The sequence below is a fragment of the Paroedura picta genome, chromosome 13 (genome assembly GCF_049243985.1).
Source record: "Paroedura picta isolate Pp20150507F chromosome 13, Ppicta_v3.0, whole genome shotgun sequence".
NCBI classification, from domain to species: domain Eukaryota; kingdom Metazoa; phylum Chordata; class Lepidosauria; order Squamata; family Gekkonidae; genus Paroedura; species Paroedura picta.
The window spans coordinates 35,111,040-35,127,894 of NC_135381.1; the positions used below are offsets into that span (position 1 = coordinate 35,111,040).

At 50.5% G+C, this 16,855-nt stretch overlaps 1 protein-coding gene across 3 annotated transcripts in view; it reads left to right on the top strand.

Annotated features, from left to right (window-relative positions):
- Window positions 1–2,215: 2,215 nt before the first annotated feature.
- The window catches only part of NHSL2 (NHS like 2), a 118,329-nt gene continuing 103,689 nt past the window's right edge, over window positions 2,216–16,855 (top strand). For all 3 annotated transcript variants that reach the window (XR_013226370.1, XM_077308859.1, XM_077308862.1), the window contains exon 1: window positions 2,216–2,680. Coding sequence is in view for 2 of the 3 variants with exons in the window: in XM_077308859.1 (XP_077164974.1) it covers window positions 2,416–2,680 (265 nt within the window). In the remaining variant the exon portion in view is untranslated. The remainder of the gene's footprint in view (window positions 2,681–16,855) is intronic.

A 16,855-nucleotide genomic window follows, 5' to 3' on the forward strand; every position in this document is an offset into this window, starting at 1 on the left:
CACAATAACAACAAACTGCCAAAAAAGCATTCAAGATTTCCAAATCTGAAGTAATAAATCATATTCAAAATGCGAAGGGGTAACCTCAGACTTGCTGATGCAAGCTTCTTCAGGTAATGGCCAGCAGATGGCAGGCTATCCCTACTGAGTATTCAATAATTTTTCATTCAATTATCTGCACCTTTAAAAAAATTGGTATTTTGTCTTCTGAGCAGGACTTTCTAGGAATGTTTTGTACTGACAAGCCATTGTAGGTGGAGACAGCAGCTGCAGAATTATAAAACCAAAATTTCTCACCCTCTGCTGACTGTGGGAACTAAAAAAAAGTCAAGGTTATATAATGAACAGTGGTGAATTTAGAGAGGCTATTTCTGAGCATACACGAAATGTCTCTCCCTTAGGACTGGAACTATACGCACATGCCTTGGAGGCCATTTCTTTGTATTCCTCCCAGGCTTTTAGCTGTGCAGCTGCAGGCTGACAACATCTTGTCGGGGCTGTGTGTCAGATTCTGGTTGTAGCAATGGCAACCTTCTGCTCAGGCCATCAGCAGTCATGTGGACCCCTCAGTTGGGTGGCTGTTCAGCCTCATAACACAAGCTGACCCAGACCTCTCTGCCCCAGCAAGCTGGCTGTGGGAAAACAACTGAGATTCATCAAGTACCTTCTGTGCAAGCACACATGGGGGACTGCGCATGAGCAGGCCTGTGATAGCAGGAACCACATGCTCCCACCCAGAAGGTCCCCTCCCTGGCTCAGTTCTTCTTCCACTGCCACATGAGAAGGTTCTTTTTTATCGTTTTCATGACTGTGGGGATTTGCTTCCGTGGTTCACTTGGGGTTGTTCTGGTCTCTGACTTTATACCCTGGCTCAGAAAGCCCTTTTCAAAAAATGCATGCCTTGTGGGGCAGAGATGACACAATCCAATGAACACAAACTATGCCCATGTTGTTTGGGTACAGGGCACAACATCCGCACATGTAAGGCTTCACAACACTCCCCTCTCCCCAAACTTCGATGAAGGCTCTGAGATTTTGAGGGCTTTATCCTCCATTCCACTATGGAAGCTGGCTCTAGGCTACCTTAGAACACTCATACACTCTCCACCTAACCTACCTCACAGGGTTGTTGTTAGGATACAGTGGAGAAGGCTGTAAGATGCTTTGCGTTCCCCCTGGGGAGAAACAAGGGGTATAAAAGAAGGCAGTAGATAAGCAAATTGCTAACTTGCTGTTTCTGCCTTTCTCTCACGGAGCCAGGGCTTCATTCCAAAATCTGGGTGGCACTGCAATAGTCTTCCCACACAAATTACCTCCTCCAACGTAACTTGCTCACCTAATCCTGTAAGATTCTCACTGGTAGAAAAGAACCCCATGCATGCTCAGAGGTGCTTCGCCTTCCTGTATTTCAAGTCCTGACACATCCACGAAAACAGGCCGGGGGCTCAATTCTCCGCTGGAAATAAACAGTTTGTTTTTGACATTTTGTTTTTGACTTCAGGGGGAAAACAGGCCCGTCTTCAGCAGGGGAGCATTTTCCCAGGGGAGGCTGAGAATGGAACCAACCCCACCACACTTCTGTTGCAATCCTGTGGACATTTTCTTGGGAGTAAACCCCACTGACCTCTGCGGGGCTTGCTATGGATTCAATAGCTGAATCAGGTGGCAACCCCCAGACCCATCCCCTCCGGAAAAAAGTGACACAAACACACACACGGCGATCTCTCGAACAGGCTCCCTGATGAACAATCTGAGCCTGGGGGAACAGAGAAAGGTTAAATAGTTTAGTGCCAGGTGTGGCTAACCTGTGGTCCTCCAGATGTCCATGGACTACAATTCCCATTAGCCCCTGCCAGCAGGGGTTCATGGGAATTGTAGTCTGTGGACATCTGGAGGGCCACAGTATGCCCACCACTAGTCTGTCCCATTAAACCCGAAACACATCCATGGTGAAGGGGCTTCATCGCTGGCGTTTCCCCGATGAACGCGCCTCCGAGTGCTATGCACGCAACAGGGGCACGTGTGAACAGGCAAACCCGACAGTTTCCCACCTAGATCTCACCTCCGCCCCTCCCTGGCTAAGTCACAAAAGTGCCGGGGAACTCCCCCCTGCCCCCCCCCCGGGGTGTTTCCTATAAGGACGGCCGCCTCGAAAAGCGAGTAGAGACGTCCGTCGGGGCTGGCGTCGAGGCGAGGCGGCCCGCGGCATGGGCAAGGAGCCTGGCCGGCGGCCGAGGAGGAGGAGGAGGGCCGGATTCCAGAGGCCCGACGGGCGGTCGCGGCTCCGTCCAGCCGACCGTCCAGCCCCCTTTCCCTTCTCCGTTGCTCCCGCCCCGTCGGAAGCAGCAGCCTGGCGCCGGCGAGCGGCCTGCGAACGGGCGCGTTCCGTGAGTCGGCGGCGACGGCGGCGAGGAGATGCCTTTCTGGAAGCGCTCGGTGGAGCCCGGCCACCTGCTCTCTGGGCGCCCGGCCGCCCTGCCGCTGGCTCAGCTCCACGACGTGTGCGGCTGGGCGACCCTGGCGCTGCTCCGGCAGCTGGCCGACCTGTGCGGCCACTCGGCGGCGCTGCTCGGGGACCTGGAGGGCCGCCTGCGGGAGCTCGCCCGCCGCGCCCACCGCCTGCGAGGCCGCCTCCGACGCGTGCGCCGCCGACTCCGCCCGGGAGCGCCCCGGGAGAAAGGTAAGGGGGAGCGCGGCCGGACGCTGGGCAGCGCCCTCCCGCCCGCCCCGCACACTTTGGTCCGGCGCCCGCAGGCTGGGGGGGGGGGGGGAGCGAGCAAGGAAGCGCTTAAGGTCGCGAAAGATGCGTCGCCTGGGCCAGAGAAGCAGACAAAGTTAATGGGGGTTTTTTGGAGACCGTGCTTTCTATGCTAGATCCGATGGAGATGGTTAACCAGTGATGAAGCAAAAGACGCTTTGGTCATGTTCAGAGGGAGTCTTTAAAAATGAGAGCGTCTCTGTGCAGGAGCTTCCATGAGTTCTGCATGTATGTTTTTTATAATGTATATATAGGTAAAGGTATCCCCTGTGCAAGCACCGAGTCATGTCTGACCCTTGGGGTGACGCCCTCTAGCGTTTTCATGGCAGACTCAATACGGGGTGGTTTGCCAGTGCCTTCCCCAGTCATTACCATTTACCCCCCAGCAAGCTGGGTCCTCATTTTACCGACCAAGGAAGGATGGAAGGCTGAGTCAACCTTGAGCCAGCTGCTGGGATTGAACTCCCAGCCTCATGGGCAGAGCTTTCAGACTGCATGTCTGCTGCCTTGCCACTCTGCGCCACAAGAGGCTCTTATAATGTATATATATGTGCGTATATGTATATGTGTATATGTATACTCAAATACTTTGGCCACATCACGAGAAGGAAGGCCTCCCTGGAGAAGAGCCTAATGCTGGGAGCGATCGAGAACAAGAGAAGGGGACGACTGGATGGATGGAGTCCCTGAAGCAGTCGGTGTGAGCTTAGATGGACTCCGGGGAATGGTAGATTCTAGAAGACAGGAAGGCCTGGAGCATCATTGTCCATGGGGTCGTGATGGGTTGGACACGACTTCACAACTAACAACAACATGTATGTGTATATATGTCTAGATTCAAGAGGGTAGCTGTGTTGGTTTGAAGCAGCAGAATAAAACAAAATCAGAGTCCAGTGGCACCCTGAAGACCAACAAAGATTTATTCAAGGCGTGAGCTTTCAACTCTTTGTCTGAAGAAGAGTGCTTGCACTCGAAAGCTCACGCCTTGAATAAACCTTTGCTATATATACTTTGCTTCATCAGCATGTGGATGGGGGAAGAAAGAGAGGGAGGACACCAGTCTGTGTCCACCAGTAAGACAGGAGCAGTCCAGCTTTGTGCCAGCTTGCCTGTAGATCCCTCTTGCCAGCTGGGCTCAGGAGCAAAATGGGATCTGCAGGTTCTGAGCCTTGGAGGGAAGTGGAAGGAAGAGGGGGTGGTCAGGTGGGGGGACGGAAGGCGATTGGCTGGCCACTGGACAGACTGGTTGTCCCTTAGGGAAGGGGTAGTCAACCTGTGGTCCTCCAGATGTTCATGGACTACCATTCCCATGAGCCCCTGCCAGCGTCTGCTGGCAGGGGCTCATGGGAATGGTAGTCCATGAACATCTGGAGGACCACAGGTCGACTACCCCTGTCTTAGGGCAGGAGGGGGGATGCTCTGCAGTCCTTAGTGGCTTTCCTTGGTTCAGGACTTCATTGCCCTTCATGAGATGGTGCCAACGCCCTTGTGTTGGGCATAGGCTCTGCTGCCTCATTTGCACAGTTGCTCCTCGACAGTGACCCAAGGCCCATCTTTTCCTCCTTACTATTTCATTTTCCTCCATTCCAATGTTAGCCTAGGGCTGTCTGTTTTTCCTGCCCAGTAGGCTTTGAATCTGGGGAAATGAGTTTGTGGAAGATTTCCTCTGCAAAAGGTGTGTTAAGGACTCTTGAGAAGAAGCGTCTCTCTTCTCTGTGGGCATTTCCTTGGCAAAAGCTGCAAGTTCTTGGCTACTGTCGACAAAGCTAGGTGAGCATTCCGGCTCTTGCTGTTTGCCTTCACCATCTGTTTAGGGCTGGCCTTCTGTCCATTCCCTCTGCCCCTGCAAGTAGCAGGTCAAAATTCATCTTGTTATCGTTTTCTGTTGCATAGTGAGAACAAGCCAACAGAAGGCTGGATGGATTTGAGAGATTCCGGGTCTTGGGAAAACTAGGCCTTAGTTGTGTCATTCTGCCTCTCCCCCCCTCCCCTCCCACCCCATAAACACACACACAGACCTCAGTTCCTCATCTGTAAAATGGGGAATGTTAATATAGGAAACAGCTTAATGCTGAGATGATCTATTGTCCATCTTTGGTGTGCTCTTTCTGCTTTCAGACAGAAGTCTTTCCCAGGTCTGCTGCATGAGCAGGTATTAAATAACATGGAAAGGAATGTAACACAGGTGTTCTACTAGGTCCACTCAAATATAAAGCAGAGTGTCAGAAAACCACTCTGATTAAAAAGCCTGTCTTAAGGCCTCATTTAAGAATCTTATGGCATTTTTAAGGACAAAGGCAAAGCGTTTGGTACGTGCTCAGTGAAGCTCTTCTTTATTGCTTGACACGGTCCAAGATTGCAGTCCAAGATTGCAGTCCTCGTGTTAAAAACCGTTCTTGGAGATGGATGCTGGTTCATCTTGGCCGTGTCCATAACAAGCTACGTGCTGCCTACTGATCTTCCCCGTTTGGCAGTTTGCTCTGATAGTTGAATTGGTGTGCTCATGAGCTGGAAGTGTGTGTGGGCAGTGTTTCAGATTCCTGTGAGTTGGAGGGGATGTCAAACAGAGCAGGATACAATTGAGCCCAGGTAGGTTTGAGTCCAGTAGCACCATAGAGAAAAAGAAGATTTTTCACATATAAGCTTTCATGAGTCAAAGCTCCCTTTGCAAGACGCAGGGAGGAGCTATTCTGCTCCCACAAGGGTGGAGCACGGATGCTTTCCAGTTCTGGACTACAAGCTTTGGGGCTGAGTATTGCCAAACTAGAAGAAATCCGAAACCATAAACCACTGGAGGCTGAGAGCCCAGGACAGGAAATGAGAGTCAATGAATGGCTTATCCCCCTGAGCCTATGTACATGGCTGCTAAAAAACTGTTAAGTTGGCTATTTGGATACAGAAAATTGGACCATTTTACATTTCATCTGCAAAATGGGAATGAAATCAAGCTGTCTCATGGGGCTGGTAAGAGAGCAAATACCAGAAAAGTTGCAAAACACTTGAGTACAGTGGGGATAAGGATGCATGCACTCTTCCACGTTATAACATAACATGAATTATTATCAGAAAATCAGGCCTGGTCTACTCATGCAGCGAAATAAAGAGGCAGAATCTTGAAGATGAAAAGTAGGCTACTAATTCGGGTTGCACAAAGGAGGAGGAAAGATTTAAATACTCTTCTGTGTAAAGTATTCACAACAAACCAAGGAGGAAGGAGGTAACATGGTCTCCTTCCTGATGAGCTAGCCTTCTTCTTGCAGTGTTTCTTAAACACAGGGAATAATTCAAAATGTGATTTTATTTAATTAGCTGTCTCGAGTAGTATATACCAGGAGTCCTTACCTTTTTTGAACCCTTGGGCGGGACATAGTAAAACTAGGGACAACAAGGCAGAGCCCTTTAGCCCAGCGGTCCGCAAACTTTCGGCCGCTGTGGACCGCTGCTCCGGAGTGGGGGGAGAGGGCGGCCCAGGGGCACGCACACGCACGGCAGCCCCAGTGCAAATGCTTGCCCATAAGGAATGCTCTTCTTTCCTGTTCAGACATTCTGAAAGGAAAACATGTGAAGATTACTAAAGACAACGTAGCTGAAGGATATCACACAAGGAAACAGGAAGGCACAAGGTCCACCACATTGTGTCAGGAAGCTACCAGAATTGTGAAGTGGGCTATAATAATGGGGCTCAGTTATCCGCAGTTCACATTGCAGGAAAACCAAATACCTGGGTGGATGCTTTAAACAGAGACACTGTATATACTCGCATATAAGCCATACATGGCCTTCCCTGTGTTTTTCCCAATCCAGAATCACATTTAGAAAAACAGATACACACGTTAGACCTTCATAGAATTAGGTTTTTTTATTTAGACAAACAGAAGGGCTTCAGAAAAAAAACAAGGCATTCTTTGTCTCTTCCAGAGGTGCGAAGAAGGGCACGGCTGCATCACTTCCAGATGGTTTCCACAGTTTACTAATTTAACAGGATTAACTGTTGCTTTATTTTCCCACTGTCATGATGGTCAGTTCATAGTCCGAGGAAGAGCGCTTGGTCTCGAAAGCTCACGCCTTGAATAAATCTTTGCTGTTCTTAAAGGTGCTCCTGGAGTCTGATTTTGTTTTGCGTTTCCAGATGGATGATTCAAGCCATTACACAGGCCTACAAATTGTCCACACTTGACGGTCCCTTATGCGTGACGGTAAACTTTGCTAGGGCTCAGCATGCATCAGGACTTCCAGTGTCTGACATCTGTAGAACAGCTCCTGGCCTTCTCCTGGCACCTTCATCTCTCATTACTCACTCCCCACAGACTCTGTAAAAGAGAGGGCAATGGGGAAAATGGTTTTACAATCCTCCAGAGGTCACATCAGTCCCGAGCCCTATGACAGGAATTCACACGTTTGGGTTGGTGTCAAAAGACCACTTCCGGCTGAGGACGTGAAAGAAGAAGGGCCGAAGACCCATCCCTAGGAGAGAAGTGAGGCTGCTTGGGCCCACTGGTACCATCTGCCGTGGCAAAGGGCTCTTTAAGATGCCACGCGTGGGGCAGAAAGCGGAGCCGTGGCTGGAGGGAGCCGCTCTTCCTCTGCAGGCCCTGGGGTCGTGACACCAGGGGGATGTTCTTCGCTGGGGAGAAGAGTGGAGGTCTTCTTTGGGCCTGCCAGCTTCTAGCAGCTCACAGCCCTATCCTCAAGCTTGGTCTTCCTGGCTGCCTCTGGAAATCAAAAACAAGAGAAGCAAAATGAATGGGGTCACTGGAGGAAAATGAGCCTCCCAAGGTCTTCCAAGAGCTCTTCCCTTGGGCACAGTCAGAATCCCTGAGCGGCTTCAACCCCTCTGCCTTTTGGATGCGGAAATCTCAGCAGTCCATATGGGGCCTTGTCACAGTCCTTTCCTGTTGCTAAGCCCCCGTGGAGCAGCAGGAGGACCTCGGGCTGAATTAAGGCCTTGGAGGGAACTTGTGGTTCTGGACAGGGCAGGACCGAACCCCGTATGTCCTCTCAGGTGGAGCACACCATCTCCCTGGTTTCCTGCTCATGTGGTGGGTGGAAAGAGAACCCTTTGGGGTTTCCTGGGGACACTCTGTGCTCTTCCTCTCCCCTTCCCCTCCAGGGGAACGCTGGCTCCTTTGGTAGATCCGAACCCTAGGAAGAGACATGGCAGTGGGGAAAGTGGTGTTACAATCCTTCAGAGGTCATGTCAATCCTGAGCCGCATTACAGGGATGCACAAGGTCGGGTTGATGGCAAAAGACCAAATTGGGCTTAGGAAATGAAAGAAGAAGTGCTGAAAACCCATCCCTAGGAGAGAAGTGAGGCTGCTTGGTTCCACTGGGGCCATCTGCCATGGCAAAGGGCTCTTTAAGATGCCACACGTGGGACTGGACAAAGCAAACTCCTTGCTGGAGTAGTTCCAACAAAATGTAGAACTGCCCCTAGAAGGGCATTAGGCCCTGGCCAGGACTGTTGTAGCTACAAAACTATTCCCCAGCAACACTGGGAAATAAACATCACGTTTCACACTTGCTGGATCAAAACAAGGATGAAAACAGAACTTCCCGCCTTCTTTCTGGCTTGTGACCTACGGGAGGGCAAATCAGCCCTCTAGCCTCTGCTTCACTGCCTCCCCAGGAAGGCCGACCTGCTCCCGATGAAGCCTGACTGTCCTCTTCCAGATGCTAAGGCAAAAACTCTGGGTTTCCTTTCCGTCTGTTGTTCTTGGTCCGGCCTTCTGGAGCTGCTGACCTCTGAACAGAAGGACTTGGCCACTGCCCCACCCCCAGCTCTTCCCATGTTGCCCACTCCCGTCCCCACCACCACTTTCCCAGCTGAAAGTACTCACCTCCACCCGCCTAGCACCTCTTTCTCCTCCCAAGAAGCGAAGATCCCTGTTGCGGCTGGAGGATGCCGCTCTTCCCCCTGAGTGAGTGGGATCACTGGACAAAATGAGCCTCCCAAGCTCTTCCAAGGGCTCTTCCCTTGGGCACAGTCAGAATCCCCGAGTGGCCCCAGCCCTCTGCCTTTTGCAATGTGGAAATCTCAGCAGGCCCTATAGGTCCTTGTCACAGCCCGTTCCTATTGCTCAGCCCCGGTGAAGCAGCGGGAAGACCTCAGGCTGAGTTAAGGCCTCAAAGGGAGCTTGTGGCTCTGGACAGCTCCGGACCTCAGATGTCCTCTCATTTGGGGCACACCATCTCCCTGGTTTCCTGCTCATGTGGGGGGTGGAAAGAGAAGCCTTTGGGGTCTCCTGGGGACACTCTGTGCTCTCCCACTCCCCCTCCCCTCCAGGGGAAGTGCTGGCTCCTTTCCTAGGGCCTGCCCAGGTGGGCTATTGAGAGGTCGTCTTCTACAGGGAGACCATGTGGGTCTTTGGCTGCTGGTGTCCATTGACTCTAAGCATGTCCAGCTAAGCCTGTCTGCTCTTTCAATCTTCAGCTAACCCCCCTTCCCTCTTCCTCAGGGATCCATCCTCGGTCACAATCCATCATGGGCCCATTTTGGGGGGGTTCTTGTGCTGGGGCTGGTGCTCTGAAAAGTTCACTCCACAATGCATGGGGTTCCTGGTGTTTCTCTGGCAGCTGGAAACTCTTACTGTTAGTTTTTAATATGGGCGGCAGGTGGCCACGTGCTCCATCCGGGGGGGGGGGGGTATTCACGCCGTAAATGTTTATATTTTCTCCTTGAACAAGGAACTATATATTTTCTAGGGAAAGAGTGGAGTTGGAGGAGAACTGAGCTTGATCCAGGATCACACACTGGCTAGGGTGAGACCTCCTTCTCGGAGTCCACCTTCTTCCTCAGCTAGAGAATTCCCTTGTTCCTTCCAGTCTCTCCCCTCCCCTGCAACTGTCGGCCAAGGAGCTTGCTTATTTTCCAAGGAGGCTTATCAGAGGAGTCTCCCAACTGAGACCTGGAAGTTGGCTGTGAGGTGAGGAGGGGGAGGAGGAGGAGGAAGAGGATAATGCATCCTCTCCTGCCAGAAAGCAGACTACAGGAGCTGAGGCCTTTGTCCAGCAACTCTCTCTAGGGTTGTGCACGGAGGCCCCAATTCGGACCATTTCAGGCCATTGACTTGCATTGGAAAGCCTCCTGAATTGATTCGGAGCTGTCAGAAACGATTTGGGGCCAATGGAAGTCACTGGAGCCATTGACTTGCATTGGAAATCCTTCCCCCGCATTCCCCAGGGGCTGGGGGGGAGGGGGTGTAAGTTGTACCCCTGAAATCTCTTGGGGAGCTCAGGGAGGGTCTTCCCTGACTTCTCTGCAAGTTTCAAGACGATTGGACCAAGTGGTCCAATCCTAGGGTGCCCCAAAGAGGGTGCCCCTATCCGCTCCATTGGATAGAATGGAATGTCAGGTTCTTTAGTTTGAACATGTTTCCCCATAGACTTCTATGGGGAATGTTCTTTGGGAGCTCCCAGGATTGGACCCCCTGGTGCAATCTTCCTGAAACTTGCAAGGGACTCAGGGAAGACCCTCCCTGAGCTCCCATGCAAGTTTCAAGAAGATTGGACCAAGGTATTCCATCCTATGGGCTCCCAAAAGTGTGGGGAAAATGATTTCAGTAGGAATCAAACAAGGAAATTGCCAATTTACCTGCTGAAATCATTTTTCCCACGCTTTTGGGAGCCCCTAGGATGGGACCCCTTAGTCCAATCTTCTTGAAACTTGCAAGAGAGCTCAGGGAAGGTCTTCCCTCAGTCCCCTGCAAGTTTCAGGAAGATTGCACCAGGGGGTCCCATCCTGGGGACTCCCAAAGAACATTCCCCATAGAAGTCTATGGGGAAACAAAAAGAACCTGACACTCCATGCTATCCAATGGAGCGGATAGGGGCACCCTCTTTGGGAGCCCCTATGATTAGACCCCTTGGTCCAATATTCTTGAAACTTGCAGGGGAGTCAGGGAAGATCCTCTCTGAGCTCCCCAAGACGTTTCAGGGGTGCAACATACACCCCCTCTCCCCCAGACCTCGGGGAAGGCAGAGGAAGGATTTCCAATGCAAGTCTATGGTCCCATTGACTTGCATTGGCTCCAAACAGAGTAGGCCAGGAAGGCACTCTCTCTCCCAGGTGCAGGGGAACCTGTGGCTGGCAGCCTAAGCAGCCTCCAGGTGAGAACTGCAGAACCAATAAGGTCCACTGAGTTCTCACCTGGGTTCCCCTGCAGAGAAGAGGGGTCCCCTGCACTGGCCTGTGGGGGGGATATCCCTGCACCACTAGGAACACTAGTGGCTCAGGGATGTCAACCTCCAGGGGAGACCTGGAGATCCCCCAACCCCCCCCCCTGTGAAGCTTAAAAACTTCACGGTGCCTACACACTAACCCAGCAGAGCCTCAGAAAGCAAATTGAGGAGCTCAGAGGAGAATCTGGGTGCTACATCCATGCTGTAGACTCATCACTGGCTCTCCCATCCAGCCTCCCCCCCTCTAATAAATATAGAGCAAGAGGAAGGCTTGCTTTTCATGACCCAAAGGTGTCTCAAAGCAGCTTCCAGTCACCTTTCCCTTCCTTCACTTAGGCCACTGCCCTCAACAACCACAAATCCAACTGCTCTACTCAGGCCACATCCTGAGAGAGCCCTGACAGAGCTGTTCTGTGAGAACAGCCCTGGCAGAAAAAAGACACATTCCCTCTCCAGATATCTACACACGGCGCAGTGAACACTGGTGGGAAATCCAACAACCTACCAGCCACAGGCCACTACCTTGCTGTTGTTAGGTGCGAAGTTGTGTCCAACCCATAGCGACCCCATGGACAATGATCCTCCAGGCCTTCCTGTCCTCTACCATTCCCCGGAGTCCATTTAAGTTTGTACCTAATGTTTCAGTGACTCCATCCAGCCACCTCATTCTCTGTCGTCCCCTTCTTCTTTTGCCCTCGATCGCTCCCAGCATTAGGCTCTTCTCCAGGGAGTCCTTCCTTCTCATGAGGTGGCCAAAGTATTTGAGTTTCATCTTCAGGATCTGGCCTTCTAAGGAGCAGTCAGGGCTGATCTCCTCTAGGACTGACCGGTTTGTTCGCCTTGAAGTCCGACTCACAAGAGTCTTCTCCAGCACCAGGGTTCAATTCTTTGACGCTCGGCCTTCCTTATGGTCCAACTTTCACAGCCATACATTGCAACTGGGAATACCATAGCCTTGACTAAACACACTTTTGTTGGCAGGGTGATGTCTCTGCTTTTTAGGATGCTGTCTAGATTTACCATAGCTTTCCTCCCAAGGAGCAAGCATCTTTTAATTTCTTTGCTGCAGTCCCCATATGCAGTGATCTTGGAGCCCAGGAAAATAAAATCTGTCGCTACCTCCATTTCTTCCCCATCTATTTGCCAGGAATTGAGAGGGCAGGATGCCATGATCTTTGTTTTCTTGATATTGAGTTTCAAGCCAACTTTTGCACTCTCCTCCTTCACTCGCATCAAGAGGCTCTTTAGTTCCTCTTCACTTTCTGCCATTAGCTACCGCCTTCAACCACCACAAATCCAACTGCTCTACTCAGGCCACATCCTGAGAGAGCCCTGACAGAGCTGCTTTGGGAGAACAGCCCTGGCAGCAGCAAAAAGACAAATTGGCACATGCACTACAACAAACTCTTCCTGGGCACCCCCTGAGAAATGCTGAGTTACTTATTGGGTTTAAGATGAGCTCTGAGGCTCACTTGGGACTGGGGAAACACAGGCCTCTTCTCAGGTGGGGGGAAGGACGCTTCCTTCCCCCTCTCACTCCCCTTCACCCCTCTAGTTTTCTGTTGGACCTTTCCTCCAGGGCCCCTAGCCTGACCTTCCTTCTTGCCACTCATGTTCCCTTGGACAAACTGTTTCTTCTAATCTAAGAGACAGGGGAATTTGAGGCCCTGCCACTAACTGCCCTAACACCTGTTTCTAAGGAAACCTTGCAACTTATAAAACCTCCCACCAGCTACCTGTTTAGTTTTTTTTAGATAGACCCTAAGCTGACCTGACTTCTATGGAGTTTTCCTGTTCTCTCTCTTGGTTTTTTTTTTTTAAAACTTAAGGAACCTGCCTGGGCCTAGCTAAATTTAACTGGCCCTACCTAACATACAGCAGGGAAAAATTAGAAAAAAACCTTTTTACATGTTTACAGTGTTTTAGCTCCCTGAGTGTTACTAGCTAGAAGGGAGGCTGGAGCAGATTTGTTCACCAAGCCCCCACCTGATCTGCTAAGAAGAACCCCTAAATCTTGTGGCCTCTAAATCAATTCCTGTATCTACCAGGAAAGTTGGCCTTCAATAAGGCACAGCACCTGCTGGTTTCAAGTTTTTTAAACTATTAAGAAAGTACTATTTTAACCTAGGACCCAATTCACTGTTATCTTATAAAAATCCTAGCTGGCTACTTAGGAAAGAAACTATCTATTCTAAAAAATTATTAGCACTTTATAATTTCTCCTATGGATTTTACTGCCTATTTAAAGGGTCACTCCTAATTGGGCACCCCAAGAAGAACGCAGCAATCCCCCCCAGGAAACAATCTGAAAAACACCAGCTGCCAGCCACCCAGGGCACTCCCCCAAAGGTGGCAACTGAGAAAAACTGGCCCTGCAAGGCCCTAACAGCTAAACCAAACAAGCAAACTCTACCTAGGCCAACCAAAGAAACAGCTTCAACAAACAACCAACCAACAGCCACCCAGGGCACTCCCCTAAAGGTGGCAATCAGGAAAAACTGGCCCTGCAAAGCCCTAACAGCTAAACCAACCTATAAACAAATACAATCCCCCCCAAAAAACTCGAACTAGCCCCCACCAAAAAACACCTACAACTACCAAACACCCAGCAGTCACCCAGGGCACGAAGCCCAAAGGTGGCAACTGAGAAAAACTGGGGATAAAAAACCAAAACAATGAAAAAAAAACTCCCCAAAAACAACCTGAAACAATACAAATTCAAAATATAAAGCCCCAACCCCCCCCCCAAATACTTTTAAACAAAACAACCAGTAAACAGCAAAGTTTAAAAGAGTTTAAACACAGTTTAAAACAGCAAACACAGTTTAAAACAGCAAACACAAACAGCAAATTTCCCAACCCCCCCCCCCCAGGGCCCTCACCCACAGAAACCCAAAGGCAAACAAGAAAACTTTGGAAAAGAGGAGGGAGGGAGAGGGAGAAGAGGGAGACAAAAAAGAAAGAAAGAAAGAAAAATAGAAGAGAAAAGAGAAAAAAAACCCCTAAATCAAACTATTGGATGTCTTCTCCAGCGATGGGTCTCTCTCCTCTCTTCTTCCTCTCCAGGCCAGGGCGGCAGGCAGGCAGGCAGGCAGGCCGCTCAACCAGGCAGGCAGCTTGGGAGCAGCACAGCCAGCCAGCCAGCCAGAGAGCTCAAGTGAGCTCCAGCAAGCAGCCCCTTGCTTTAAGTGACCCCCTCCTGGGCAGGCTACAAAGCAAGGGGATTTAAACAATAAAAAGTCTCCCATGAGTGGCCAATCAGAATGCCTGAGCTGAAAAGCTACAGGCATTCTGATTGGCCACTCACTCCCCCCTCCCCCACCACCATTTTTGGTGGGAAAAACCTGGAAGAAAAAAACCCAGAGGGCAGCCAGAAGCTGCAGGCAATGGCTGCCTGCCTGCCTCTTACTCGGCCAAATTGATTCAGATCCAAATTGATTCGGTCACCGAATCGCTGAATCTCGGCGATTCGGACCATTTAAATATGCTTCAAATATTTAGAAGGGTACCATATAGAGGATGGAGCAGAGGTATTCTCTCTTGCCCCAGAGGGATGGACTAGAACCAATGGGATGACATTAATTCAAAAGAAATTCCATCTAAACATCTGGAAGAAGTTCCTGACAGTTAGAGTGGTTTCTCAATTGGAACAGGCTTCCTCAGGAAGTGGTGGGTTCTCCATCTTTGGAAAGTTTTAAATAGAGGCTGGATAGCCATCTGATGGAGAGGCTGATTCTGTGAAGGCTCAAGGGGGTGGCAGATTACAGTGGATGAGCGATAGGGTTGTGAGTGTCCTGCATAGTGCAGGGGGTTGGACTAGATGACCCATGAGGTCCCTTCCAACTCTGATTCTACAATTCTATGGTTCTTTGATGCAGAAATCTTCCAAACTGGACTCACCGTTTGTCTCTATTATTCACATGGTTCCTGCTCCAGGTCTCTGGTGCAAATGCCCCCACCAGTGTTGGGAGGCAGGATGTCCCTCCTGACGGATTGTGATATAAGACTAGTTCTGGCCATCCCCATGGCAGCCCTGCAGCCAATGAGGCAGAGGCAGGAAGGAGCCTTGGAGAGGCTTGTGCTGAGGACAGGAGAGCTCCTCATGGCAGGCAGAAGGAGTGACCAACCAGGAGCTGTTAGCCTGAGACAGAGGTGGGGGGTGGGGGGAGAGAAAGAGTTAGGGGGTGAGTTAGGGGGATTTGGCAGGGATTTGTTCCCTCTGCCTGGGAGACACTTCTTGGTTGCCAGCCTCTGTGGGCAGCCTGGAGAACTCCTAGCATTCCAACTGCTCTCAGGCAGCAGAGATCAGTGTCCCTGGAGAACCAAGCCGTTTTGAATGGCAGGCCCGGTGGAATGGTCCCGAGCATCAGGGTTCCAGCATGCCAGCCCCCTGATTGGGCCTGCCAATTCCCCAAGTCCTGATCCTGCATCACCTTGAGGGCTCTCTCCTGCAGACCAGGAGGCTCTGGCTTCATGGCATGACGGAGGGCATAGCGGCCTAGCCAGGGGTCTTCTCACATCCCTCTTCACACCCTGCAACGAGTCAGGAGAGAATTTATTTATCTGCAACTCATCCTTCCTGCTGTGCCTGCCAGGTGGGGCAGATGTTTTTGTGAGCGCACCTTGGCATCTTCTGGGCATGTTCTCCAAATCCTTCAAGCGAAGAAGGGACTTCCTTGTTCAGCAGGGCTCAGATTCTCCCTGCCTGTCTAGCCCTAGGAGGCTGCTGCTGCTGCCCTGGAGTTCCACACAAAAAGGGGTGCCCCCCACCCACCCAGGGAGAAGCAAGGAGGAGGGGCCACTTGTGTAACCCAAGAGATGAAATACTTTGCTAGCAAAAGGCAGAAAAAGTACCTCTATAGTCGGACAAGAGCCTCTTTTGGCGCAGAGTGGTAAGGAAGCGACATGCTGTCTGAAAGCTCTGTCCATGAGGTTGGGAGTTCGATCCCAGCAGCTGGCTCAAGGTTGACTCAGCCTTCCATCCTTCCGAGGTCGGTAAAATGAGTACCCAGTTTGCTGGGGGGTAAACGGTAATGACTGGGGAAGGCACTGGCAAACCACCCTGTATTGAGTCTGCCATGAAAACGCTGGAAGGCATCACCCCAAGGGTCAGCCATGACCCGGTACTTGCACTGGGGATACCTTTATCTTTTACAGTTGGACAAGAAAAATTTTCTTCAAGGCAGCGAAGATAATCTCTTTCTTTTATACCTTCCTTATCACCCTGTCTCCCTGGATTGGTTGCAAAAAGATGGCATAACCCCAGGTGAAACCCAGATAACTACGCATGCGTGATTTCAAGGTGTGAGCTTTTGTGCGCATGGACCCTTCCTCAGCCAGGCTTCCCCCTTGTCCCATATAAGAATCCCAAGGTCCTCCTGTTGGGGTGACCCCCAACCATAAAATGATGCAAGCATCCTTGCACAGAAATTAAACCAAAACCGACCAATGGCGTGAAGATCCATTGTTCAGGATTGTATATATATTGTTTTTTTCTTCTTCTTCTGGGGTTTCTCAGTTCAGTTCTGTCTCTTGTCCCACCATGCTGATCTCTCTCCTAGGGTTAATGGATGCCCTATTTTTAGAAGACATGTTTTTGGTATCCATCTTCTTTAAAAAAAAAAAAGAAAAAGAAAACCTGATGAAAATGTCCTCTTTTAAGCAGTAGCAGTTATCAGAGTAGCGGTATTAAGAATGAGATTTGTCATAGCTTATTTGTAGTGAGAAAATAGGCCCCCTTATTTAGTTTTTGAATTATGATGACCCTAGATATTCTTTATTTAAATAACCCAGAATATGATGCTTGCTTTTAATTAGAGACTGCGTTTTAATGTTTGCTGGCTTTTGTATGTATGCATGCAATACTACAGTCTAGACACACGGATTAGCATGCTTGCCTTTCTTCACATCCCTGCTTT